This window comes from Symphalangus syndactylus, chromosome X (assembly GCF_028878055.3).
Source record: "Symphalangus syndactylus isolate Jambi chromosome X, NHGRI_mSymSyn1-v2.1_pri, whole genome shotgun sequence".
Classification (NCBI taxonomy): Eukaryota; Metazoa; Chordata; class Mammalia; order Primates; family Hylobatidae; genus Symphalangus; species Symphalangus syndactylus.
The window spans coordinates 151,376,278-151,403,352 of NC_072447.2; the positions used below are offsets into that span (position 1 = coordinate 151,376,278).

The 27,075-nt window shown below is 39.1% G+C and overlaps 1 protein-coding gene across 8 annotated transcripts in view; it reads left to right on the forward strand.

Annotated features, from left to right (window-relative positions):
* AFF2 (ALF transcription elongation factor 2) overlaps positions 1-27,075 on the forward strand; it is a 509,233-nt gene that overhangs the window by 336,220 nt on the left and 145,938 nt on the right. For 3 of the 8 annotated variants that reach the window (XM_055267796.2, XM_063634721.1, XM_055267800.2), the window contains 3 exons: positions 2,840-2,926; positions 14,333-14,369; positions 14,751-14,784. In XM_055267796.2, the coding sequence (XP_055123771.1) occupies positions 2,840-2,926; positions 14,333-14,369; positions 14,751-14,784 (158 nt within the window). Of the gene's footprint in view, positions 1-2,839; positions 2,927-14,332; positions 14,370-14,750; positions 14,803-27,075 lie in introns of all 8 variants that reach the window. The other 5 variants (XM_055267797.2, XM_055267799.2, XM_055267798.2 and 2 more) reach the window with 3 other exon arrangements.

Consider the following 27,075-nt stretch of genomic DNA (forward strand, 5'->3'; position numbering starts at 1 on the left):
GCTGTGAATGTGCCACACTTTACAAGTCTAATTTATTTTGAGAAGTGAAAGAGCTTGCTTGCTCCAAAGTCCTTTGCAGAAGATATTCTTTCAGGAAATTATACTCCTTTCAACTACATCCTGCCTACCGTAATCAAATGCATCAGCGGTAACATGGACTCAGTGTGCTGTTTCATGAAATTTCACATTTTCAAATACAGTTCGAAATCAGTTGTAATTGAAAATGTAGAAGTTTGTGCAGTTCCATGTGGATTGGCTAACAGGGCAGTGCACTCCACTGGTAATTCAAGATAATCAGGTTCTGCCTCCGAGTAAATACAGAAAACCTAGGGGAAAAGGTACACCTTTGAGAAGTGACTTTATTCTTCCCGGTGTCTGAAACACCTTTTAATAAACCCAGAGGCACACCTCTAAAATCAGTGGTGAAAGGGGATAAAACTAAGCCTCCAATCAATTTAGGCATACCCAGTAGTTGCTGAAAACAGACAACACTCCTTTTCCTAGAAGAGACTTACCTGCTGTTTTATTGACTCTGGCTAAATATGAACTATATTTTATTTATTTTGAGAAAAAAATTATTTTAATTGACAAAAATTGTATATACTTATGGGGTAAAACATGATGTTTTGATATGTATATACATTGTGGAATGATTACATCAAGTTAATTTACATATCCATCACCTCACATACTTTTTTTTTTTGAGATGGAGTCTTGCTCTGTCACCAGGATGGAGTGTAGTGGCACAATCTCGACACACTGCAACCTCCACCTCCCAGGTTCAAGCGATTCTCCTGCCTCAGCCTCCCGAGTAGCTGGGACTATAGGTGCGCGCCACCATGCCCAACTAATTTTTGTATTTTTAGTAGAGATGGGATTTCACTATGTTGGCCAGGATGGTCTCGATCTCTTGACCTGGTGATCCACCCACCTCAGGCTCCCAAAATGTTGGAATTACAGGCCACCGTACCCAGTCCACCTCACATACTTTTTTATGGTGAGAACATTTAAACTCTGTCTTAGCAATTTTCAAGTATACAGTACATTATTTACTATTAATAACTATAGTCACCATGTTATGCAACTGATCTTCAGAACTTACTCCTTCAAACTGAAATTTTGTACCCTTATACCAACAGCTCCCCCATCCCAAGCTATATATTTTAAATGATCTGACTATTTTGGAGACCAGTCTTAATCAAGAAAAACCATCTAAATTGTAAAAGAGATCATTGAGTATTTTTAAAACTCAGAGTAATTAGAATTACTGTTGTCACATATATTTACTTTGTGGCCAGTTTTGATGAATACATGAGTAGGATTTGTCATGAATGTTATCAACTGGATACAAATGCACGACTCAAAAACACTTGGAAGTAGTCTATCTCTTAAGTAGGTTAAGCATCTGCTCTAAATTGTGTTTGCATTTTTAATGTACTTACCTCCTCCTTTTTAAATCATGCTAGGTAAAATTCAATCTTTGTCAGAATAATACTTACAAATTCTGCTTCAGCAGTGCCACTGTGAATGAATCTGTGAAGTATCTCCTTGCATTGCAGCTCTTCATACATCAAAGACTCTTTTTGAACTGAGTAATTATAGAAGGAAAAAAACCTTGTTTTAGTGCTACCTGAGAGTTCTTATTAATATTACCTTTGAAATGACTAATTATGTGACTTATAAAGACTGGAAAAAAACAAGTATTATGTAACTTACTCATTAAAAAAGACTTTCATAATTTTGATCCCTTCCATCCTTCCCCAAATCCCTACTTTATTTCTATCATGACTTTTTTTTTAATGCTTAATGGTTATATATGAAAATGATGACTCCAACACATACTGACTCCCTCCTGCTTCACAAAACTTATCATCTTTCTGTTGCTGGGATTTTGAGCATGTGATTCAATTATCCTTGCTCTTAGCGTAAAGCATGTTGGCCACATGCCCTAAGACTCAAGTAAGATTTGAAAAGCACCTCTTTCAAACTGAGTATTTGAAAGAGCTGAGAGGGTGCCCCTGCTGATAACAGAGGGTGGGAGCCTAAGGGGCTTTTCCTGTTTTGAGACTTGAACTCAAAGATACACTGTCTATGTGTATGGCTGTGTGGAACTGAGCTACTAATCACATAGTAACCTTCTCTATGAATGAGAAAGAATTCCCCTCAGTGGCTTCATCTTTGCATGGAAAAACCCACGGTATGTGCATCATGGGTCACTAACCGTTGGGCTGTATCAAGAGAAGATGAGTATCAGAAGGCAGTGACAGTACTGTCCTCCCTTGAGCTGACAGATCACACCTGGAACAGGATACCATGAGTTACAAGAGCCCCGGGCAATCTGGAGTTCCTCCTGGAAGCACCAAAGATAGTGACAGTGTACAGAAATTGAGCATTAGAAGAAAAGTTGAAAGTTCCCAATAAATGAATGAACAAGCTGAGAATGTCTCAGCCTGGAGAAGAGACGATGCCAGGGGATAGGATTACTATCTTCCAACAGCTGAAGGCTTGTCATTCAAAAGAAGGAGGATATGCATTCTGTGCAGCTCCAAAGTACAGTCTATAAGTAGAAGTTCCTGGGGGACAAGTTTTTAACTCACAAAAAAGGAAGAATAGCCTGATCAGGCTGTCTCAACATGGAGCAGGCTGCTTCAAGCAGCAGCAAGCTCCCTGTCACTGGCGGTGTGCAAACATCTGCTGGATGGTCCAAATAACTTTAAATTCACCTTAAATATTAGGTCAATAAGTTAGTATTTATAAAGGACCTACATTGTTTAGTGGTAAGAAAGAGCTTGATTTTTTAATTGCCCTCAAATAAAGTTGCTTTATTTTTCCTCATTAGGAGATGACCCATTCCTGGCCTACTCCTCTCACTTCCATGCATACTGCTGGACACTCTGAGCAGAACACCTTTTCCATCCAAGGACAGGTCAGTTCTCTCCCTTCTTGCATTTTTCTTTGTCTTATTTTAATTATACCAATCTTCCAGTTGGATTCTCAGTGACAAAAATGGCCTTGGTCTTCCAATGCCATAAAATCTAGACTCTCTCTCTTGCCCCTCAGAATAGCAATATAAAAATTTTTTTTTTTTGCCTTCAAACTGTGTTCTCAATTTATTTTCTTTTTTTTTATTATTATACTTCAGGTTTTAGGGTACATGTGCACAATGTGCAGGATTGTTACATATGTATCCATGTGCCATGTTGGTGTGCTGCACCCATTAACTTGTCATTTAGCATTAGGTATATCTCCTAATGCTATCCCTCCCCCCTCCCCCCACCCCACAACAGTCCCCGGAGTGTGATGTTCCCCTTCCTGTGTCCATGAGTTCTCATTGTTCAATTCCCACCTATGAGTGAGAACATGCGGTGTTTGGTTTTTTTGTCCTTGCGATAGTTTACTGAGAATGATGTTTTCCAGTTTCATCCATGTCCATACAAAGGACATGAACTCATCATTTTTTATGGCTGCATAGTATTCCATGGTGCATATGTGCCACATTTTCTTAATCCAGTCTATCGTTGTCAGACATTTGGGTTGGTTCCAAGTCCTTGCTATTGTGAATAGTACCACAATAAACATACGTGTGCATGTGTCTTTATAGCAGCATGATTTATAGTCCTTTGGGTATATACCCAGTAATGGGATGGCTGGGTCAAATGGTATTTCTAGCTCCAGATCCCTGAGGAATCGCCACACTGCCTTCCACAATGGTTGAACTAGTTTACAGTCCCACCAACAGTGTAAAAGTGTTCCTATTTCTCCACATCCTCTCCAGCACCTGTTGTTTCCTGACTTTTTAATGATGGCCATTCTAACTGGTGTGAGATGGTATTTCATTGTGGTTTTGATTTGCATTTCTCTGATGGCCAGTGATGATGAGCATTTTTTCATGTGTTTTTTGGCTGCATAAATGTCTTCTTTTCAGAAGTATCTGTTCATGTCCTTTGCCCACTTTTTGATGGGGTTGTTTGTTTTTTTCTTGTAAATTTGTTTGAGTTCATTGTAGATTCTGGATATTAGCCCTTTGTCAGATGAGTAGGTTGCAAAAATTTTCTCCCATTCTGTAGGTTGCCTGTTCACTCTGATGGTAGTTTCTTTTGCTGTGCAGAAGCTCTTTAGTTTAATTAGATCCCATTTGTCAATTTTGGCTTTTGTTGCCATTGCTTTTGGTGTTTTAGACATGAAGTCCTTGCCCACGCCTATGTCCTGAATGGTATTGCCTAGGTTTTCTTCTAGGGTTTTTATGGTTTTAGGTCTAACATGTAAGTCTTTAATCCATCTTGAATTAATTTTTGTATAAGGTATAAGGAACGGATCCAGTTTCAGCTTTGTACATATGGCTAGCCAGTTTTCCCAGCACCATTGATTAAATAGGGAATCCTTTCCCCATTGCTTGTTTTTATCAGGTTTGTCAAAGATCAGATAGTTGTAGATATGCGGCATTATTTCTGAGGGCTCTGTTCTGTTCCATTGATCTATGTCTCTGTTGTGGTACCACTACCATGCTGTTTTGGTTACTGTAGCCTTGTAGTATAGTTTGAAGTCAGGTAGCGTGATGCCTCCAGCTTTGTTCTTTTGGCTTAGGATTGACTTGGCGATGCGGGCTCTTTTTTGGTTCCATATGAACTTTAAAGTAGTTTTTTCCAATTCTGTGAAAAAAGTCATTGGTAGCTTGATGGGGATGGCATTGAATCTATAAATTACCTTGGGCAGTATGGCCATTTTCACGATATTGATTCTTCCAACCCATGAGCATGGAATGTTCTTCCATTTGTTTGTATCCTCTTTTATTTCATTGAGCAGTGGTTTGTAGTTCTCCTTGAAGAGGTCCTTCACATCCCTTGTAAGTTGGATTCCTAGGTATTTTATTCTCTTGGAAGCAATTGTGAATGGGAGTTCACTCATGATTTGGCTCTCTGTTTGTCTGTGATTGGTGTACAAGAATGCTTGTGATTTTTGTACATTGATTTTGTATCCTGAGACTTTGGTGAAGTTGCTAATCAGCTTAAGGAGATTTTGGGCTGAGACAATGGGGTTTTCTAGATACACAATCATGTCATCTGCAAACAGGGACAATTTGACTTCCTCTTTTCCTAATTGAATACCCTTTATTTCCTTCTCCTGCCTGACTGCCCTGGAGAGAACTTCCAGCACTATGTTGAATAGGAGTGGTGAGAGAGGGCATCCCTGTCTTGTACCAGTTTTCAAAGGGAATGCTTACAGTTTTTGCCCATTCAGTATGATATTGGCTGTGGGTTTGTCATAGATAGCTCTTATTATTTTGAGATACGTCCCATCAATACCTAATTTATTAAGACTTTTTAGCATGAAGGGTTGTTGAATTTTGTCAGAGGCCTTTTCTGCATCTATTGAGATAATCATGTGGTTTTTGTCTTTGGTTCTGTTTATATGCTGGATTACATTTATTGATTTGCATATGTTGAACCAGCCTTGCATCCCAGGGATGAAGCCCGCTTGATCATGGTGGATAAGCTTTTTGATGTGCTGCTGGATTTGGTTTGCCAGTATTTTATTGAGGATTTTTGCATCAATGTTCATCAAGGATACTGGTCTGAAATTCTCTTTTTGGTTATGTCTCTGCCAGGCTTTGGTATCAGGACGATGCTGGCCTCATAAAATGTGTTAGGGAGGATTCCCTCTTTTCCTATCAATTGTAATAATTTCAGAAGGAATGGTACCAGTTCCTCCTTGTACCTCTGGTAGAATTCGGCTGTGAATCTATCAGGTCCTGGACTCTTTTTGGTTGGTAAGATATTGATTATTGCCACAATTTCAGATCCTGTTGTTGGTCTATTCAGAGATTCAACTTCTTCCTGGTTTAGTCTTGGGAGGGTGTATTTGTCGAGGAATTTATCCATTTCTTCTAGATTTTCTAGTTTATTTGCATAGAGGTGTTTGTAGTAATCTCTGATGGTAGATTGTATTTCTGTGGGATTGGTGGTGATATCCCCTTTTTCATTTTTTATTGCATCTATTTGATTCTTCTCTCTTTTCTTCTTTATTAGTCTTGCTAGCGGTCTATCAATTTTGTTGATCTTTTCAAAAAACCAGCTCCTGGATTCATTAATTTTTTGAAGGGTTTTTTGTGTCTCTATTTCCTTCAGTTCTGCTCTGATTTTAGTTATTTCTAGCCTTCTGCTAGCTTTTGAATGTGTTTGCTCTTGATTTTCTAGTTCTTTTAATTGTGATGTTAGGGTGTCAATTTTGGATCTTTCCTGCTTTCTCTTGTGGTCATTTAGTGCTATAAATTTCCCTCTACACACTGCTTTGAATGTGTCCCAGAGATTCTGGTATGTTGTGTCTTTGTTCTCGTTGGTTTCAAAGAACATCTTTATTTCTGCCTTCATTTCCTTATGTACCCAGTAGTCATTCAGGAGCAGGTTGTTCAGTTTCCATGTAGTTGAGTGGTTTCGAGTGGGTTTCTTAACCGTGAGTTCTAGTTTGATTGCACTGTGGTCTGAGAGAGAGTTTGTTATAATTTCTGTTCTTTTACATTTGCTGAGGAGAGCTTTACTTCCAACTATGTGGTCAATTTTGGAATAGGTGTGTTGTGGTGCTGAAAAAAATGTATATTCTGTTGATTTGCGGTGGAGAGTTCTGTAGATGTCTATTAGGTCCACTTTGTGCAGAGCTGAGTTCAATTCCTGGATATCCTTGTTAACTTTCTGTCTCATTGATCTGTCTAATGTTGACGGTGGGGTGTTAAAATCTCCCATTATTACTGTGTGGGAGTTTAAGTCCCTTTGTAGGTCACTCAGGACTTGCTTTATGAATCTGGTTGCTCCTGTGTTGGGTGCATATATATTTAGGATAGTTAGCTCTTCTTGTTGAATTGATCCCTTTACCATTATGTAATGGCCTTCTTTGTCTCTTTTGATCTTTGTTGGTTTAAAGTCTATTTTATCAGAGACTAGGATTGCAACCCCTGCCTTTTTTTGTTTTCCATTTGCTTGATAGATCTTCCTCCATCCCTTTATTTTGAGTCTATGTGTGTCTCTGCACGTGAGATGGGTTTCCTGAATACAGCACACTGATGGGTCTTGACTCCTTATCCAGTTTGCCAGTCTGTGTCTTTTAATTGGAGCATTTAGCCCATTTACATTTAAAGTTAATATTGTTATGTGTGAATTTGATCCTGTCATTATGATGTTAGTTGGTTATTTTGCTCGTTAGTTGATGCAGTTTCTTCCTAGCCTCGATGATCTTTATAATTTGGCGTGTTTTTGCAGTGGCTGGTACTGGTTGTTCCTTTCCATGTTTAGTGCTTGCTTCAGGAGCTCTTTTAGGGCAGGCCTGGTGGTGACAAAATCACTCAGCATTTGCTTGTCTGTAAAGTATTTTATTTCTCCTTCACTTATGAAGCTTAGTTTAGCTGGATATGAAATTCTGGGTTGAAAATTCTTTTCTTTAAGAATGTTGAATATCGGCCCCCACTCTCTTCTGGCTTGTAGAGTTTCTGCCGAGAGATCAGCTGTTAGTCTGATGGGCTTCCCTTTGTGGGTAACCCGACCTTTCTCTCTGGCTGCCCTTAACATTTTTTCCTTCATTTCAACTTTGGTGAATCTGACAATTATGTGTCTTCGAGTTGCTCTTCTTGAGGAGTATCTTTGCGGCGTTCTCTGTATTTCTTGAATCTGAATGTTGGCCTGCCTTTCTAGATCGGGGAAGTTCTCCTGGCTAATATCTTGCAGAGTGTTTTGCAACTTGGTTCTATTCTCCTTGTCATTTTCAGGTACACCAATCAGACGTAGGTTTAGTCTTTTCACATAGTCCCAAATTTCTTGGAGGCTTTGTTTGTTTCTTTTTATTCTTTTTTCTCTAAACTTCCCTTCTCTCTTCATTTCATTCATTTCATCTTCCATCACTGATACCCTTTCTTCCAGTTGATCGCATCGGCTACCGAGGCTTCTGCAATCTTTGCGTAGTTCTCGATACTTCGCTTTCAGCTCCATCAGCTCCTTTAAGCCCTTCTCTCCATTGGTTATTGTAGTTATCCATTCGTCTAATTTTTTTTCAAAGTTTTTAACTTCTTTGCTGTTGTTTTGAATTTCCTCCTGTAGCTCGGAGTAGTTTGATCGTCTGAAGCCTTCTTCTCGCAGCTCGTCAAAGTCATTCTCCGTCCAGCTTTGTTCCATTGCTGGTGAGGAACTGCGTTCCTTTGGAGGAGGAGTGGTTCTCTGCTTTTTACAGTTTCCAGTTTTTCTGCTCTGTTTTTTCCCCATATTTGTGGTTTTATCTACTTTTGGTCTTTGATGATGGTGATGTACAGATGGGTTTTTGGTGTGGATGTCCTTTCTGTTTGTTAGTTTTCCTTCTACCAGACAGGACCCTCAGCTGCAGGTCTGTTGGAGTTTGCTAGAGGTCCACTCCAGACCCTGTTTGGCTGGGTGTCAGCAGCGGTGGCTGCAGAACAGCGGATTTTCGTGAGACCACAAATTCAGCTGTCTGATATTTCCTTTGGAAGTTTTGTCTCAGAGGAGTACCTGGCCGAGTGAGGTGTCAGTCTGTCCCTACTGGGGGGTGCCTCTCAGTTAGGCTGCTTGGGGGTCAGGGACCTACTTTAGGAGGCAATCTGTCCGTTCTCAGATCTCTAGCTGCGTGCTGGGAGAACACTACTCTCTTCAAAGCTGTCAGTCAGACAGGGACATTTAAGTCTGCAGAGGTTCCTGCTGAATTTTTGTTTGTCTGTGCCCTGCCCCTAGAGGTGGAGCCTACAGAGGCAGGCAGGCCTCCTTGAGCTGTCGTGTGCTCCACCCAGTTCGAGCTTCCTGGCTGCTTTGTTTACCTAAGCAAGCCTGGGCAATGGCGGGCGCCCCTCCCCCAGCTTCGCTGCTGCCTCACAGTTTGATCTCGGACTGCTGTGCTAGCATTCAGCAAGACTCCGTGAGCATAGGACCCTCCGAGCCAGGTGCGGGACACAATCTCCTGGTGTGCCGTTTTCCAGGCCCGTTGGAAAAGTGCAGTATTAGGGTGGGACTGACCTGATTTCCCAGGTGCTGTCTGTTACCCCTTTCTTTGACTAGGAAAGGGAACTCCCTGACACCTTGCACTTCCCAAGTGAGGCAATGCCTCGCCCTGCTTCGGCTCGTGGACAGTGTGCTTCACCGACTGTCCTGCACCCACTGTTTGGCGCTCCCTAGTGAGATGAACCCAGTACCTCAAACGGAAATGCAGAAATCACTGGTCTTCTGTGTAGCTCAGGCTGGGAGCTGTAGACTGGAGCTGTTCCTATTCGGCCATCTTGGCTCCACCCCCAAAATAATTTTTATTGAAAGTGAGTCTTTAAAACAAAATACACACAGATACCAGCATTCATATCTTACTCCACAGGGTGTTGCCACTGTCCAAGTCACTGTGCCTAGAACAGATGAGACAGAGATTGAATAACTCGTCCCTTAAGAAATATCAAATAGATGATGGAACAGCAGCATTCAAGATTTTAAAGTTACAAAACCTATACTCTTTAATGAACTGATTTTCATTTTTATCCCCTTCCAGTTCTTGCTCACAAGAAGACGGATCTTTACAAAACAAGACATCACACTGACAGAGCTTTATCTTCTACAGTTCTATTGTCAAATGTTTAATATTAGTTTTATTTAACTTCTCTCAGTAAGATTTGCTTTATTTCCATCACTTTTTAAAATGTCTAGACATGGCTATTCTAACATACTTTAAAAATATATATAATGTCTTCCTTTCTTCCTCCATTCCTTTCTTCCTTCCTCCATTCCTTTCTTCCTTCCATCCATTTATTCAGAAATCGTTTACTGAGAAGATACAGTGGGCTTAAAGGTAGGGGTGAAGAAAAACCGTCTACATGCTATCACGTAGATCACAAAACAATGTAGTAAATGTCTTCATAGAGAAGACAAGACTCAGAGTCGTATCTAACACTCCCCTGGGGAGTTGAAGAAGTGCTCACCACTCAGGCGGAAACATTTAGAGGATGATTAAGACTCTGACAGGTGAAGAAGGGGCCAAGAGAAGAATACCGCATGCAGAAGACTAGTGTGAGCAAGGTCATGAGAGATGAGGGATCATGCTATAGTGCATGGTGATATGAGGTGTCAAGTGGCAGGATTAAAGTTTGTGTGATGGGGAGTGGAAAGAGAGGAAACCTGGGCAAATAGGTGCATATTTGGAAAACGCCTTGGATACCCCCTCAAGGAGTTTGGACTTTATTTGTAGAAGGAGAAACACCCAAAGGAGAAACCCTTAGATTTTAGGGTCATGATTTTGACAGTAACACTGATCTAAACTTTGCTTAATGATCTTCCTTCACCTATGAAAGAGGTCAGAACTAAACAAACAGCTAACCTCACTGTCCCAGTATGGGTGTGTGCTATTCCTTTTTGCATTCACACCCACCCTTTTTAGGCTTCTGTTCTCCTTTCCCCTGGCATCTCCAGCAAACAGAGTTATCTATCCAGTTCAGGTCCAACACTTGTACAGCAACTGCAGTGTTTTCGGCTGGGTTCTCCAATTTTGGAGATAATTTGTGCAAGTTGCAATTTTGACATTTGCAAGTGTATACAATAGAACTGTTGTTTAAATGGGCTTTTATAGTAAGTGCACAATTTGAAATCAAGCACAGTTTGCATTTTCTGCCAATTATCTGTGCTACCATCAACCCCATGACAAAGGTAGAAGCAAGTTGCCTAAAATGGTGAAAGCAAGAAGTCTACACACCCACTCCTGTTTCATTTGATTCCTGCCAAAACGTTGGTTTGAAAGAAAAGTACATTTTAAATAACAACCAACACATACAATGGCACCATGTGCCTCACATCATTCTAAGCACTTAATGTATAGTAAATAATTGAATCCCCACTACAACCCAAAGAGATTGGTAATTTTACTACCCCAATTTACAGAGGAGGAAACATGGTAGTTAAGTAATATGCTCAGGATTATCCAGTTAATAAATAAGGGAACCAGTATTTAGATCCAGGTGTTCCTGGCACCAGTGGTCATACTGTCTCTCTGTATATCTTTTATCACATAGGCTCACTGATGCCCCAGTTCAAATTGTATCTTCCAAAACATGGCCATCCCTATATGTAACAAAGGTGATTTCCCTTTCCTCAGTGCTTCCACCAGAACTAGGTGACAGCATCCTTTCAGAAAGCATCAGTTTCTTACATCCATGACAGAGCTTGCCCAGAGGAAAGAGTGCTGTCTTAAGAGCTGCATTCCCAGCTGGTTTTAATCCTGGCACTGCCATTTGCTTGCTGTGTGGTCCTGTTCAAGTTCCTCTAAGCCTTTGTTTCCCCATCTGTATTGGGGCGTGGTGTGTGTGTGTGTTTGTGTGTGTGTGTGTACACTATATAATCCCAATGGATTTTCTAGGTAAAATAGTTGATGATTCTGTAAGCTTACTAAAACAAATACAGTTGAAAATTCTCAACTTACTTAAGCTTACTTACCAATTTCAAACTGAAAATGCCATGTTTTCTCATAGATGATGAAAAACCTCACAAGGAAGGGAGTAAGTGCATGCCAAGTAGAATTGAGAGAATAATAATATCCTCAGGAGAAGTTTAATAAAGTTTTCCTGGAGGTAAACATCCTCTAGAACAGAGGTTGGCAAACTACGGCCCATAGGTTTTTACATCTTTAAAGGGTTAACATTTTCAAAAGAAAAATAATATGTTATTATGAATAATATTCACATGAGTGTGGAATTCAAATGTCAGTGTCTATAAATCAAACTTTCTTGGAACCCAGTCACACCCACTTGTTTATGCATTGTCCATGACTGCTTGCACACTACAGTGGCAGAGTCTGGTAATTATGACAGAGATGGTATGTCTCCCAGGGCCTAAAACATCTACTATCTGGCCCTTTGCAGGAAAAGTTAGCTGACCCTTGCTCTAGAATCTAGATCCTTTAGGAACTTCTGATTTTAGGATTATTGTCAAGGCTATTGCTTAAAAGAACCTCATATAAGTTTGTGAAAAGAACTTGGCATCATTATATTCTACTGCAAAAATTACATATATGACATGTCTATGAAAGAAATGCATAAAGCAAAGTCAGGCATTTAAAATAAATTTGTATTATTTGTTGTGCATTAACAATTACTGTGAGAACTGTGCAGATTATTTCTACAACCAAGCTATTTCCAATTGGGGCTGGATACGTATGTAAAGTAACTTTGGTGATATACAAAGGTGTTTCATTTGTTTTGATTTGATTTCTAGTTTAAGAAATGTAAAATCCAATGCATAATAATCAAAACATCATATGTACCTCATAAACATATACACCTACTATGTACCAAAAAATTAAAAATTAAAAAATAAAGTAAAAAGAAGTGTGAAATTCAGTTTAACATTAAAAATTGTATCAAGAATAAATATCAGTTACTCCAATTCAGTGAATGACATAATCTTCCAGTTTGCTGTGTGCATTGTTGCACTGATGCTCTGGAAGAACTGATTGTTTAGGTGTAAAGTCCAAAATATTTGGATGAAGGTTAAAAATTCAGGCATAAGACCAGTACAAAGACTGACTGCATGTTTTACTCTCTGATCAGATATTTGGCTTAATTGACTTTGGAACTTGTCATTTAATTTCCTGGAGGTATACAAGCCCAAACTCATCCTGTACCTTTGTAATGAAATCCCTTAAATGGTAACAGATAAAAATACTTGTATATAGTTACAGAGATATAAATGGTTAACAAGTCATTTATTTGACACTCTGGAAAATGAGATGTTCTGGATAATTAAAATTATTGGATAACTGAAGGTTATTATTCCAAAGGAATCATGCAGTATAAATTATTTTGAAGTGTAATTAATATTTTCCTGACTTCTTTTAAAGATTATATCAAGCATGCTTTACTCTTTCTTGATAACTTATATATGATTATGAATGTAAGTTATTGTAGTATGTGTAATATTATACTATGCTGCAATTATGTTCTCAGGGTCTATTAAGACAGGTGGGAATGCTTGACTCTATATTAAATGACTGTAGATTCTTGTGCTTTTTAAGTTCAGACTTTTCTGTGTCATTTTTGTGGGCTCCTTTGCTATTGGTTTTCACCTGTCAGTTTTCTCAGTGCCTGTGCCTCTAGAAGTATTTCCCCTTCCTTGCCATCTGTGATTTGAAAATGAGTGAGAATCATTTGAGTCCTTTGTCAAAAGACAGTTCTCTATCAGGGAGAGCACAGAAGCCTCTGAGCAGCAAACTATATGGGCTTTGTGACAGACAGTTCTTTCTCTAAGAGGCCTTTTCTGCCTCTTGTTGAGTTTGTGGTAGTCTTCTGGAGTGGTGATCTTGTCAGAAGACAAACCTCTTGAGCAACAGAATCATACCAAATAGGCTGGAAATTTCATTTTTGATTAAAGCAAAGTGTTATAGTTCTTGCTTACTTTTTATAAAAGATAAAGAATGCTGTGAGCCTAGTTTTCATCTACAGAGGGTCAATATTAGGCTTAATAAATAGATTACTTGGAACAATGATTGATATAACTAATTCTTGTATTTGCTTGAATTCATTGTCTCCAGTTTTTGGAATGCCTGTATTGCGGTTTGTACCATTTCTCTTCCATCCACACAGTGCCATGTGTGCCCTGAACGTTACTGTAATGCTTTTGCCTTCAAGTTTTGTCAGTATCCACACAGGTGTGCCACACTCCAAGCAAGGCAGCATGTGCAAATCTAGATTTCTAAAAACAGTGAATGAATTGTGTATAGTGTGACTTTCAAATCAAATTTAAATTCCTTTAAATAACACAGTCCACTAACATTTCACATTGCTTCCTATACTTCGACAGACTTGCAATGCAGTTTTAAGAACACTTCTTATATATAAAATGAGGTACATCTGTGCACATGTGTCATAGAAAGTTGGATCTGTTTCTATAAAAGGGAAAAACTGGGCAGATCTATTAATTATCATCTTGTTTACAGTTTTACAAAAAACATGATCATCTGTTTGAACCAAGTCCTCTTTATTCTTTTAGAGGCATCGTTTTCCAGCTAAGTGAGAAATTATACACTTCAATTTCACACATATGGGTCATTTGTTCCCATGTTACACACATTTCCAAATAGATACCAGTCTTACTTATAATTTTGATTAAATGGCAGTTATGATCATGTTGCAGCAGGTTTGGCTGGCAAATGTTTATCCTTCAAATAGAGCTATAGACAAAAGCCTAATTAATGGAATTGTTAACAGCAGTTTCCTATTTGCAAACATTAGTCAACTATATCTTCAGCAATAATTAATATACCTCTTATTCTCCTTGTGTCATTTAACTAATGTTTGTGTCATGTATGTTATTCCTTGTAGGAATCGCAGCATCTAACCCCAGGATTCACCTTACAAAGTAAGTGGTTTTGAAAAATCCTTCTTAGTCCAAATATCCATGTCCTCTGCTCCCTCATTTTTTCCTTTTTCCTACTTAAAATCATTAAAACATGAAAGAACAACAATAACAAAAAGTTATTTTAATTGTTAATTTTAGCTCTCAGAAATAAGTGAGAAGATGCAGTTTGTCCTTCTGTACCTGGCCTTTTTCACTTAACATAATGACTTCCAGTCCCATGGTATATCTAATTGGTTCCCTTTTTTTTTTTTTTTTTTTCCATCTGTTACTTATCTCAAGAAGGTAACTCAGGGGACTGCATGTTTGGAGATCAATTTAATTCAGAATAATCATTTGACAGTAGGAACATGAACAGTAATTGTTTATATCTTTTCTTTTCAGAGTGGAATGACCCAACCACCAGAGCTTCTACAAAGTCAGTATCTTTCAAATCGTGAGTAGTTGGATTTCCAAATCAAGCCTTTTTGGGGATATTTGGCAAGGAAACAGTGCCTCAATGCTGATCCAATCTTGTTCTCTCCTCTGCTCCTTGAAACTATGAACCTTGACTCATAATAATATGTAGTTTGGTTGGGGTGGGGGGAGAATCAAATTTCCCATTGTCTTAGTCTACTTGGACTGCTATAACAAATACTATAAACAACATGGCTTATAAACAACAGAAATTTATTTCCCATAGTTTTGGAGCCTGAGAAGTTTGAGATCAATGCACCAGCATGAAGGGCATCTTGTGAGGGACCATTTCCTCATAGAAAGCTGTTTTCTTACTCTAATCCCACATGGTAGAAGCGGTGAGGGGTCTCTCTCAGGCCTCCTCTTATAAGGGCACTAATCCCATTCATGAGGGCTCAACTCTTACGTCATGATCCCCTCCCCAAATACTATCACCTTGGGGGGTGAGGATTTTAGCATATTAATTTTGGAGTAATACAAACAGATTATAGGACCCATAATAAGTAAATAACAGTAAAAGTTAATGAGATCACCATTAAGCTCTCTAAGTTTGTAAATACAGACCAGGTCAATACCTGGGATACGAAAACAACTGTGATTTCTGTGAAAAATAAATCTCTAGATGGCTTGTTTCCCACATTTTAACTAGTTGTTCAAACACTGTATAGTATCAGCTAAAGACATTATTTTACACTATATTCAGTCACCACTGACGAGGATGGACGAGGGAATCTAAGCAGCCATAATTGGACATGAAATGTTGAGTGGATCGCTATGGCCAGTCAGCCCAAGACCTCACTATTTGCAGGTCATCAGGCACCGGTATATTAAAGACAAACAAGGGCATCCAGGAAGAGCTGGAATAAGACATTACATGATGGTAGGTTGAAGTTCAGAAGCCAGAGCCCTACAATTCACTCAGCACTGTCTTCATTTTTTATTAATGCTAACTGAAGGAGGGGTTTGGAGAAACCAATTTCCTCATATTAACTATTGTAGATTTTCTAATATCCATTTGTCCAAGAGAGTATCAAGGGAGTATTATTTCTCTCACAACTTCTTTCATATCTAATAATAGAAAATGGAAGTCGATTTTTTTGTGTAATAGGCACATACTTGGAATTTTTCAAAATGAAATAATTTATGACATTCAAGTGGCCTAATGGCACACTTGAAGTGAATTGCTCACCTTTTGGAATATCATGAATAATTGCATAAAACAACTGGGAATGACTCCCAAATAGACTGAAGATTTGAGAAAGTAAGTGGCATTTCTACGTTCTTGGTGCAGTGCAGTAGCAAAGCCCCAAAGCCCTGACCCCATCACTGGTCCATTTATTTGCTTTTCTAGACTGATCTGTGCCTTCTAATTCAAAGTTCAATTTCAACAACCAAGAATTCTCAATTTTAAGAAGCAAGAAAAAACAAGAGAAGGGGATAATAAAACCATAATCCCGATTTAAGGACCGAATTATATGAAAACACAAAAATCAAAGTCATCTTTGATGCTGTACATTTTAGCTTTTCCATTAATCACATTTTGAATTGCCCTCCCCCTTGTTATTCTAGGGAACAATAGATCTAATCCTCCCTGCCTTCACTCCTGCCTCACTTCATCCCCATTAAAAAGTCGATAAGATTCACACACACACGCACACACACACTCTCTCTCTCACATGCATTTAGGAAATCAACACAAGTTTCCAAACTTGAAAAAAATATAAAAATATATTTTCCTATGTAAAATTATCTTACTCCTAAAGCAAGAGTATTAGGTTCCCACTGTGAAATATGCTGCTTTCCATATATACCATAGAATGCAATGTTTCAGTAGTTTGTAACTAACAGAAATAAACTCGTCAATTGTGGTTTATAGTTAGAGGCTGCATTTCCAGAGAACAGCACTTCGCAGCACAGTAATATATAGTGTAGTCAATATGACTAAAATACTCTATAGGAAGCATCAGTAAAACTAGAAGACACTGAGTCCATTTTATGAATGAGCTCCTCTCTTTTTGTCTGTTTGATCTAAAGTCCAAGCACCATCCATCAGATTTTAGCTGCAATAAGTTCCCTTCTTACTGTAGGGTATGGGTTTAACATAGGACAGATCAGAATTGTAATAAAGTTATTTTTATTTTTAGCTTCCAAATTATCGGCTTAGCCATTACTATCATTCTCCCACATTTAACTACAGTGTGCTTTTTAAGCCACCTCCTAGGATTTTCCATTTGGCAGCGTAATCCTCCAGGTGATTAAGATCATTCTGAGTGCAGACAGACTGCTAATGCCTGCACCTTGGTGAGAAGCAGCCTGTAAGTCAGCTGTGATGCAGGAAAGACCCAAGGCCAGAAAATGTCCCAAGCACACTCCTGACACTTAGTGCAGTAAAGAGAGATTAGAGTCTTGTAAAACAGAATCCCTTAATTACTGGGACACTTCATTACTTTTCCTCATCTTGGCCTGTTTTCCCTGGTTGACAAAACGCAGATCTTCCATTGGAGTATGCATTGTTTAGAAGGACTATATACATGGGCACCAGGTCTGAAAACATTGACCACAGTGGGCCTGAGTATAAACTTGCAACTAGCCAGTCTCCCTCTTTCTTTTTGACAATTACTGCTGTCTCTGAGCCTGACCCCAACAATATGACTGGCTTTTTGGAAAACTGGGTATTTTCCTTCTCAGTATACTCCATTGGCATACAGTGCTTTTTATCAGTGGCCATTCATGCCATGACATCCTACCTGCTTCAGCTGGAACTCTGAATGCTTATGAGGCAAGAGTACTGAATTGAGGAAGTTTGGAGACCTAGGTTTAATCCCCTCCTTTGTGTCAGTTGTGTTATTGTGGGGGAAAGCACTGACCTAGTATCCAGAAGATATGAGGTTAAATCACAGGAGAATTTATTTTTATTTTAAACTATACAGACAGAGTCTCTTAAAGGAAATTAAACAAATTAATGAGTATATGTGTCTACACATGCAGGTACACCAACAAACACTTGTCAGTGTTCAAATTTAAGCAGTTATACTTTTTAGTAATTAAATCTAGCAACATAAAAATACATTTAACTTTAATCATTAATACTTTCTGGAGGAGAAAAGACCAGAAGTTGGTCTCCCACCCCTCAGCCTCTATGATTCTGAGCTATGTTACAGTCTTGGAACAGGCCCCACCTAGGTCTTCTAAATCAAACGAAGTTTCTAATCTCCCACAAAAATGTCTCTGTCCCCAAAAAGAGGGTGAAGCATGGGCATAAGAAGGTGAAATTGTAGTTCTCAGGGCTGTGGAGTTGTATGTTTACACAGTAATATCATGTCTGTCTATTCTGTCTCAAAGAGATCTTTTTATTTCAATGACAGAATTCAGACTCTGAATGGACTCACCAGACATTGTGTTGCTTTGTAGTTTCTTTTTCTTTTTCTTTTTCTTTGTTTTTCCCCAAGATGGAGTCTCGCTCTGTCCCCCAGGCTGGAGTGCAGTGGCAGGATCTCGGCTCACTGCAAGCTCCGCCTCCCAGGTTCACGCCATTCTCCTGCCTCAGCCTCCTGAGTAGCTGGGACTACAGGTGCCCGCCACCTGTAGTTTCTTAATGAAGTTATTAAAGAGCAATGAGGGAGAAAACAGAAACCAAGCCGAAGAACTTGGATTTTCTTTGTTCAGTTGGATTGATTCATCCAGTGTATTATAACATCTTGCCACTTACCTGTCAGTTCAATGGCCTTCCCAAATGCATGACCTTGTTGGTCTTTTATGGGACATCATACATAGGAATAGATAAGATGTATTAAGTTGCCCCAAAAAGGACTTTCAAGCAGGTTCCATGAACTCAAGGGTGTACATCCAGTTAGTTCTTAACTTCAGTTTTGTGAGGACTGTTGAGGAGATGGCAGCTCCAAATATCAAGCTCCTTTGTAAAACTTGGTTGTTAGCATTTGGACTATATCCAGGTGGAAACCATCCAGACCCCCATTTAACTGAGCAGCTCCTGTGTTTTAAACCATGCTGTCGAGATGCCTGGATAGTTTCCATAAAATCTTAATATAGCCGTAATGTTTTTTTTTTTTTTTATAAAACCAGTTCGCCAACTTATGGCATTAACTGTATGTTTTAAAACATCCAAACTCTGGATCCAGAGAGTTGATGGAAGGTCTTATGGAGACAGATTGGTTGAGGCCAGCCTTAATTTACATGTGGGTGGTTGCTATGCATGTCAGATGAAGACATCCTTGATTGTAGCAATAGTCAGGAAGAAAGGGCACTATACTATCACGGGAATGACAGACACAAATAATAATTACTGTGCTGTTGAGAACAGGTGCCAGGTGCTTTTATGTACATTGCCTTATTAAAGTTGCTAGGCATCATGGAGGTGCTCCAAATTATTCCCATCTTACAGATGAGCAAAGCAAAGCTAGAATAATAGTCCTTCCTCCTGAAGTGTACACAGTCCAGTAGGAAGACAAACTGGCCATGCCCACTTATTTTGAATGGGTATTTTGGCTACAAACATACAGAAGAGCCCTCCGAGTCACAATGCTCCTTAGTGAAAAAGTTTGAATGCAGGCCGAGGGCCCTGTGAGTTCAAAGCTCTCTCTCATCCTGCTGAGTTGCCCTTCCTCACGGGATTTGATAAGTTCAGGGATTTAGTATGCCAAAGTTTTCCTTTTGTACCTGGACACAACATTCCGACAACCTGGTGGGATGTACTCCCATAAGAAATTATACCGCTCTGTTTTCGATGACACAAAACTGGGTCAAAATTGTTTTATGCAACTAAAATATCATTATTTCTAAAGTTTTCTGTAAGTGCTATGAAAATTTCATTACCAAAGAGAATAGAAAGACCGTGAGAATGTTTTCCAGATTGCTATAACCAATACAGGAATTACATTATTTTTAGATCAATTTTGAAAATATTTTTACTAAAAAACAATTGATATTCATTACAACCCTGGCCATCCTTTTACCAAAGCCTTCATCATTGGAAATGTTTCCTTCGAGATTTTGATTTGAAATTTAAGAACTGCAATGCATTATTGCAGAGCAATAACCCACTTTCTAGCAATTTCATATATTGTTCCCCATGTAGATGTTTGATCTGCTACTTGGATGCAATTTTGGTAGCAAAGTGACTTTGTAATGGGGCAAGGAAGAAATGACTGTTATTTTCTTAATCAGATTAATTCTTAATCAGAATACATGATTTGGTACTTGGAATTTAAAAATACTGCAGTTTGAGGCTTATAAAAGCCAAACTAACTCTCCTGATAAACTGGTAATCTTGATAACTTTACTAGTTGCAGACATTTTGGTTTTTAAATCAAGAAGTATACCCAACTCTTGCTTTTAGCTTGTCTTGTATGCCCTGCATCTCTGAGCTTGCCAACTTTTCCTAAGGACTTAATATATTTTTGGAAGTTCTCCACTGCATCAGGGGCAGCCACCTGGGAGCAGAGAAAACAAAATTTGGCAGCCTGTTCAAGCTGTGAATTAAAGGTAATTCACAGTTTGAAATGAATCAGCGTGTGGTCCTTGAGAAGAGTAATCAGACATCAAGAGGATTTTATGTTGAGGATTGTATATTGGCTAATGTGACAACAAGCAATATTGGCATTTGGAATGTTTGCATCAAGAAGCACTGAAGCTGCCGGGGCTTGATGGGTACCAAGATCTAAAATGGGGGCTCCCTTCAAAGAGAGCTGTAGATTTACATTTCTGTCACAAAAGCTGAAAACAAAGATGGGTTGGCTCAGCCATCATAGTTGAAAGATTAGATCTGATTTTTGTGGTGGTGTTCATGGACCTAAGTCTATCATAGGATTTGTATATCTCAGATGACTTTTGAGACACCTCTGTAATTGAAAGCAAATTCTCTATCTCCCTCTCCCCCCCGCCCCCCACCGCCCCTCTCTCTCTCCTTCTCTCTCTTTCTCTCTGGGAAAAGGCAAACATCGCTTCCTTTCTACTAGATTTCATTTTTTCTTCAACAAATATGCATTCAGTATCTACTATATGTAAGGCTCTGGGCCAAAACACTGGTAACTCAGGGTGAAACACTGCACATCATTGTCTCAAGGAACTCATGGTTTAGTGAAGATAAGACTTGCACCGACAATGCCAGCAACCCAACTAACTCATTGAGTGCCTACTATGTGCCAGGCACTTCCCATGCACTTTTTCTCCTTACAAGCAATCCCATGGGGTTCATCATCATTATAGTGTACAGAAGCAGAAACCCAGCTCAGAGACATTGAGTGAGTTGCTCAAAGTGGCACGGTAACAAAGAGGGAGGCAGAACAGGACTGGCTCCAGAACGTATGCTCTTTACTTACACTAAAGCCATCCCATGAGTCATTTGGAAGTGGCTTTAGGGATTTGCAGTCAGGTGTGATCTTGCCCAGTCATTAGGCCAAAATGGACTAACCACAATGCAAGCCAAAATGGCAATGCCAAAACATTTCCAATGATGAAGGCTTTGGTAAAAGGATGGCCAGGGTTGTAATGAATATCAATTGTTTTTTAGTAAAAATATTTTCAAAATTGATCTAAAAATAATGTAATTCCTGTATTGGTTATAGCAATCTGGAAAACATTCTCACGGTCTTTCTATTCTCTTTGGTAATGAAATTTTCATAGCACTTACAGAAAACTTTAGAAATAATGACATTTTAGTTGCATATTCCCTTCAGTGAGGCTGAAGGATCTATTCCTGCAAGGGACTTAGACCATCACAAAAATAAAATTCATAGAAGATTGATTTTGGTGGCATATCCCTTCAGAAATGTCCATTGTGCCACATTAAAGTGAAGAGAAAACTAATATTTGGGTCTATTTTTATAAGAGACTCATCCATCGCCTTTCATGCTTACCAACTTGTTTGATAATTAGAAAGTGGCTTTATATCCTCATGGTGAAATAATTTTCAAAAATGTCCCCATCTGTTATCAACCACAGTGGCATATTTCCAGATTCTTCTCAGCATTTTTAAACAGTAACTGGGAGTGAAGCAAATAATGCTGGTGGAAGGCACTGAAATTAATAAGCAAGGGACCAAAGTTAAAAAAAATTCAGTTGTATAATTGAATGTAATGTTGTGATAACACACCCCCCCACACACACACATGCATACATATGCTCTGTATCCCAGAATAGTAGGTCACTCTAATGTTGTCTGATCTAATGAGATGCACACATAGACATATGCACACTCTTTTTTCAGTTATTACATTGTAAAGTGCTATGATCAGAGATACTTTTCATGTGCACGGTGAATGATAATTTTAACACACTTTCACACAGTACATTAGCCCATGTGAGTGGCACAGCATTCCTGTTAGATAGCCAATTGAAAAGAAACCAGGCACAGGGAGAGGAAGAGATTTTCCTAAAGTCCTCCACCTAGGGAGTGGCAGGGCTGGGACTAGAAGCCAAGATTCTGCATTCTCAGAATATGCTGCCTTGTCCCCAGATTCCCCAGATGGCTGCAGGGCCAGAACTCATCAGAGTCCTGACAAGTCTTCCAGGCCCAGATGAAGAACATATAACAGCAGTGTAGACACGCTCCATGGATTATTCTTAGAATTTATAAAGAAACAAACAAACAAAATCCAAATGAGACTGGAGTAGAGGAGAAGAAATATCCGCTTCTGAACTATTCATTTTGTTTTTCCCTCCTATCAAGCATCTCACAAACAGCCAGATCCTTTACCACAATTACGTTACTGGGAGTGTTAGGTTTAAATGGTCTGCTCTTGACACCTTCTTAGAGTTGCTAAAAGCCCCTCCATTTTACACTGACGATTAGGGAGCAGTGTTGGCAGAATACCGCAGATGCACGCAAAATTACAGCTGTAAAATCAGTTGAAGAATCTGACAAATGCCTTTCTTTGTGGTTCATCCACCCACTTTAACAATGAGGACCAAAAAAGGAAAAGGTCTCAAAGCCATTTGCTTGACATCTACAAATATGCTGCCAAGACTGGAACAGAGTAGGTGGGATGGAGTAGATGGGGTTGGGGTAGGTCTTCTGAAAACCAAAAGAATAAAATTTATTTTCTTTGCTACCCTGTGGGTTTTTGACACTGAAGATCTACAGTACAACCCCATAGTACACTGCCTTGTCCTTGCCAAAGGTTCTAGGGTCCCTGAGAGAACAGTAAGTGAGAGAAAAGTATCCAGAGAAGAGTAGAAGCTAATGATTTAGCAACCTATAACTCTGACAGCTCCATTGCCTGATTTCTGGAGTTACTTGTTTTGGCATAAGAAGCCCACTTTATAAAAATTCCAGATGGAGATTTCAATTTTGTAACTACATAGAGTATTTCTTCTTTTTTTCTTTTTTTTTAACTTTTATTTTAGGTTTGGGGGTACATGTGACACGGGGGTTTGTTATCTTTTCTGCTCCCCTCCCTCCTCACACCCTGTCCTCTCAAGTAGACCCCAGTATCTGCTGCTTCATTCGGTGTGTTCATAAGTTCTTAACATTTAGCTTCCACCTGTAAGTGAGAAGATGCAGTATTTGGTTTTCTGTTCCTGTGCTAGTTTGTTAAGGATAATAGCCTCCAGCTCCATCCATGTCTCTGCAGAAGACATGATCTCATTCTTTTATACGGCTGCATAGCATTCCATGGGATATATGTGCCACATTTTCTTTATACAATCTATCTTTGATGGGCATTTAGGTTGATTCCATGACTTTGGTATTGTGAATAGTGCTGCAGTGAACATATGTGTGCATGTGTCTTTATGGTACAATGATTTATATTCCTCTGGGTATATAACCAGTAATGAGACTGCTGGGTCGAATGGTAGTTCTGCTTTTAGCTCTTTGAGGAATCACCATACAGCTTTCCACAATGGTTGAACTAATTTACACTCCCACCAGCAGTGTATAAGTGTTCATTTTCTCCATAACCTCGCCAGCAGCTGGTTTTTTTTTTTTTTTTTGACTTTTAAATAATATGTGAGTACATAGAATATTTTCATATTTTTCAAAAGAAAAATCTTTTAAAGTACCTATTCCTCATAATATCTGGAAATTGTCTAGGCCATCTAAAAATTGAAAGGGTCATTCTAGGTTTCTCCAAAATAATTTTTGTATATCATATGGTACAGAAAGAAAGGAAGAAAACAATCTGGATGTGAGCAGTATTCTCGGGTAATTGCAACCACCACTTTTGGCACCTGCTATATACCTGGCACCATGAAATATTTTATAAGCATCAGCTATTTCATGCTCACAGCAACCTTGTGAGATAGATATCGCTATCTCCATCGCCATCGTCACCACTATCATCACTCCAAGGATTGTACTCTCAAGGGCTCAGAGAGAATGCCAAACACCTGTGGCTGCACAGCCAATGCTGGTAGTCATATTTGAAGTCAGGCCTGCGTGGTGCTCTTTACACTGTGCAATTTCACTGGTTCACTTGTTTAATCACCTTCTAGCCTCATAATGTCTCTGAGAGGTTGACAAGATTAAACTGATTTTATGGAGAAGGAAATTTCGTCCCAGAACAGTTAAATGACTTGCTCAAGATCACACAGCTAGTTGTTGAGGGAGATGAAATTTCACTCCAGGATTCTTGGATTACAAAATTCAAACCTTTTTTAATACCCTGTTTGACTCACCCACATAAAGTTTCAATTGAGCTGTTACTAATTGTTAAATACAAAGGAAAAATAACAAAATAATCTTAATAATACTACTACTTTCTAGTTCTTTGGCATTATGTGTTTTCTACACATACTGTTATATAACACATAATATATATTGTTATATTGTTAAATCTTTTAGATTTGGTCTTTACTCAATTTCTGGAGCAAGGAGACAGGGGAGGGAGCCATTATTGTCCTAGAGAGGTCACAGATGTGGGGCATCCATTTCCGAATGGCTTAAGTTCCAGCACTGTCACTCCCCTGTCATGTGACCTGATGAATTTATTTGGTGCTTTTCTGAGCCTTTGTTTCTTCATATAATAAAACAGAGATGATATATTACTCAGACTCTGTAGCAAATTGTGTTGTCAACAGATGAGCTCATGAATGAGCTTTGCAGTCACCTACTCTCACTGGTTCTCTTTCCATGTTAGAAGTGAGGAAAGTCATGCTCAGGTGACCTAAGTGAGGCTTCCCAGCTCACACAGGTAATAGTGTTGCCAAAGCTCAGTCCTGTTTCTTGACTCCTAGTTGAGTGCTATTTTTGCTAATCTTGGCCATTATTTTTCAAAAGTGTTTTGTCAATGCAGTTTGAATCAAAAAATCAACTGCCAATGCTGTCAGAGAGCGATAGACTTAAAATCAATAACTATGCGTGCCACCCCTCTCCTAATTAGATATCCCCAGCATGTTTCTGGATGTTTCATGCTGCTGAGAAGAGTGACTGCATTTTTCCACTCAATTATACCCAAGGAAACATTGTTCAATTTAGTAATAGTTTTAGCACTTGTAGAATAATTTGAAAACTTTAGAAAAATCTCATACGTTTTACAATCTCACTGTCTTAGAGAATGGGATTATGGGACTAGGTCTACCCTTTATCTTCATGCTTTTATGCAGCGCTTTAAAATTTTGATATTGAAGAGGGCCTGAAACTGGGTGACCTGCGTTGCCCTTTACTACTGGATTAAAATTTCAGGTTGCTACTATGGTAACCGTACCTTGAAAATTAGATCCTGACAGAGTCACTAAGAAATGTAAAAGTGCACTGCTGCCATGAACTTTGAAGAAAGGTTGCATACAATTGTCAGCGACAGCCTCTTAATTGAAATAATCTGCCTTTCTTTCCCATCTGCTAGAAAGGGTTTGTGTGTCTTGGGGAGGAGGGACAAAAAGATTATATCTTGATGGATTTTTAACACAAAAATGGCTGTAGTTCGAAGCAGAGCTGTTTTCTGCATGAAATTTAAATCAACTTCAGCTCAATTTATGCTATTCAGAAAGAAATGCGATACTCAGTATTCACGGTGGCAAGAAGCCAAGATGCACAGTAAAGATGTAACGATACTGAGAGAAGATACTGCTGGGGATCTATCCCAGAAAAACCCCAGTGGCCCCAGGGTCCAAATGGCAACCTCTTTCAAACCACAGATTTCTGTGCCCAGGCTTCTGGGAAGTTGGGGAATGCAGAGCAGCCGCATGACAGACTTTCAGATCAAGGGGGCCAGCAGTCACTGATTTGCTTAGTGGCATGAAAGCTGAAATCATACTGATACTCCCAGAGCCAGGGAAATGAAACAAGCAACATAGGGTCTCTTGGCTTTCAGGAACATGAGGGTGAATGGCACTTGCAATTTCAGGAATTCCTTTGTGCATGTCTTTCCCAAGGCAAGCACATCACGGTGTGTCTGGCTTTATAGTTAGCTGTGGCTGTATCTGTGTTTCCATAACAGGATTTTTGTTGTTGTTGTTATTGGGCCTTTTTCTTTTCTTTATTTTTTTCGACATTCTCATAAAAGGATTTTGATTTGTGCTTCTAATGCCACACATAGAAAATGACTCTTTAACTTTCTGAAGGGCAAAAATTTCAGACCAAAAGTGATGTTCTCACTCTGAGAATGTGGGTATACTATTTTGCACACAACAGATATCAAATATTAAATCTGATGGACAATATCAAGTAGTTGGGACTGAGGGATGTGGAGCCATAGGAATTCTCACCACCTAGTGGTGGGAGAGTACCTTGAGGGGTAGTTCTATCTAAAGACTGGGTAGAATCGCCTCTCACCTCATTTGCGAGTCTCTTCATTGTGGTTTGGTCAGCGTGGGTACTGAGGAGACTGTGATAGTGACGATTGAATTGTGATATACTTCCAAACCCAAGCAATGCCCATGAAAGCCCAACAAAGACAGTCTTCTACCTGTGAGGACTGTGGAACCACAGGTAGCAGGATGTTTGACTCTCCTGAACATAATAGTTTCACAACTCTATTTACCTGAGTGGAAGGGGTGGTATCCACTCCCCTATTTCTTCAGCAGCTGGTACAGGAAGAACCTACTACACAACAGATAACCAGAAAATATTCTTGAGTGTAAAGTGAAAGAATGATCCAGAAGGTGTCACTTGCTCTGAAGTAATATTATTTTTTTATATATTGTATTCTTACATGTGTTAATCCATATTTTAAAAGTAGTATCGTAAGAAGAAATATAAATGCATGCATGTGTGCTCATATGTATGCGGCTGGAAAGCAAATACAATGCAGAACTTGAAGTGGACAGGCTCTGTAGCTGTAATGGCTGGGTTCAA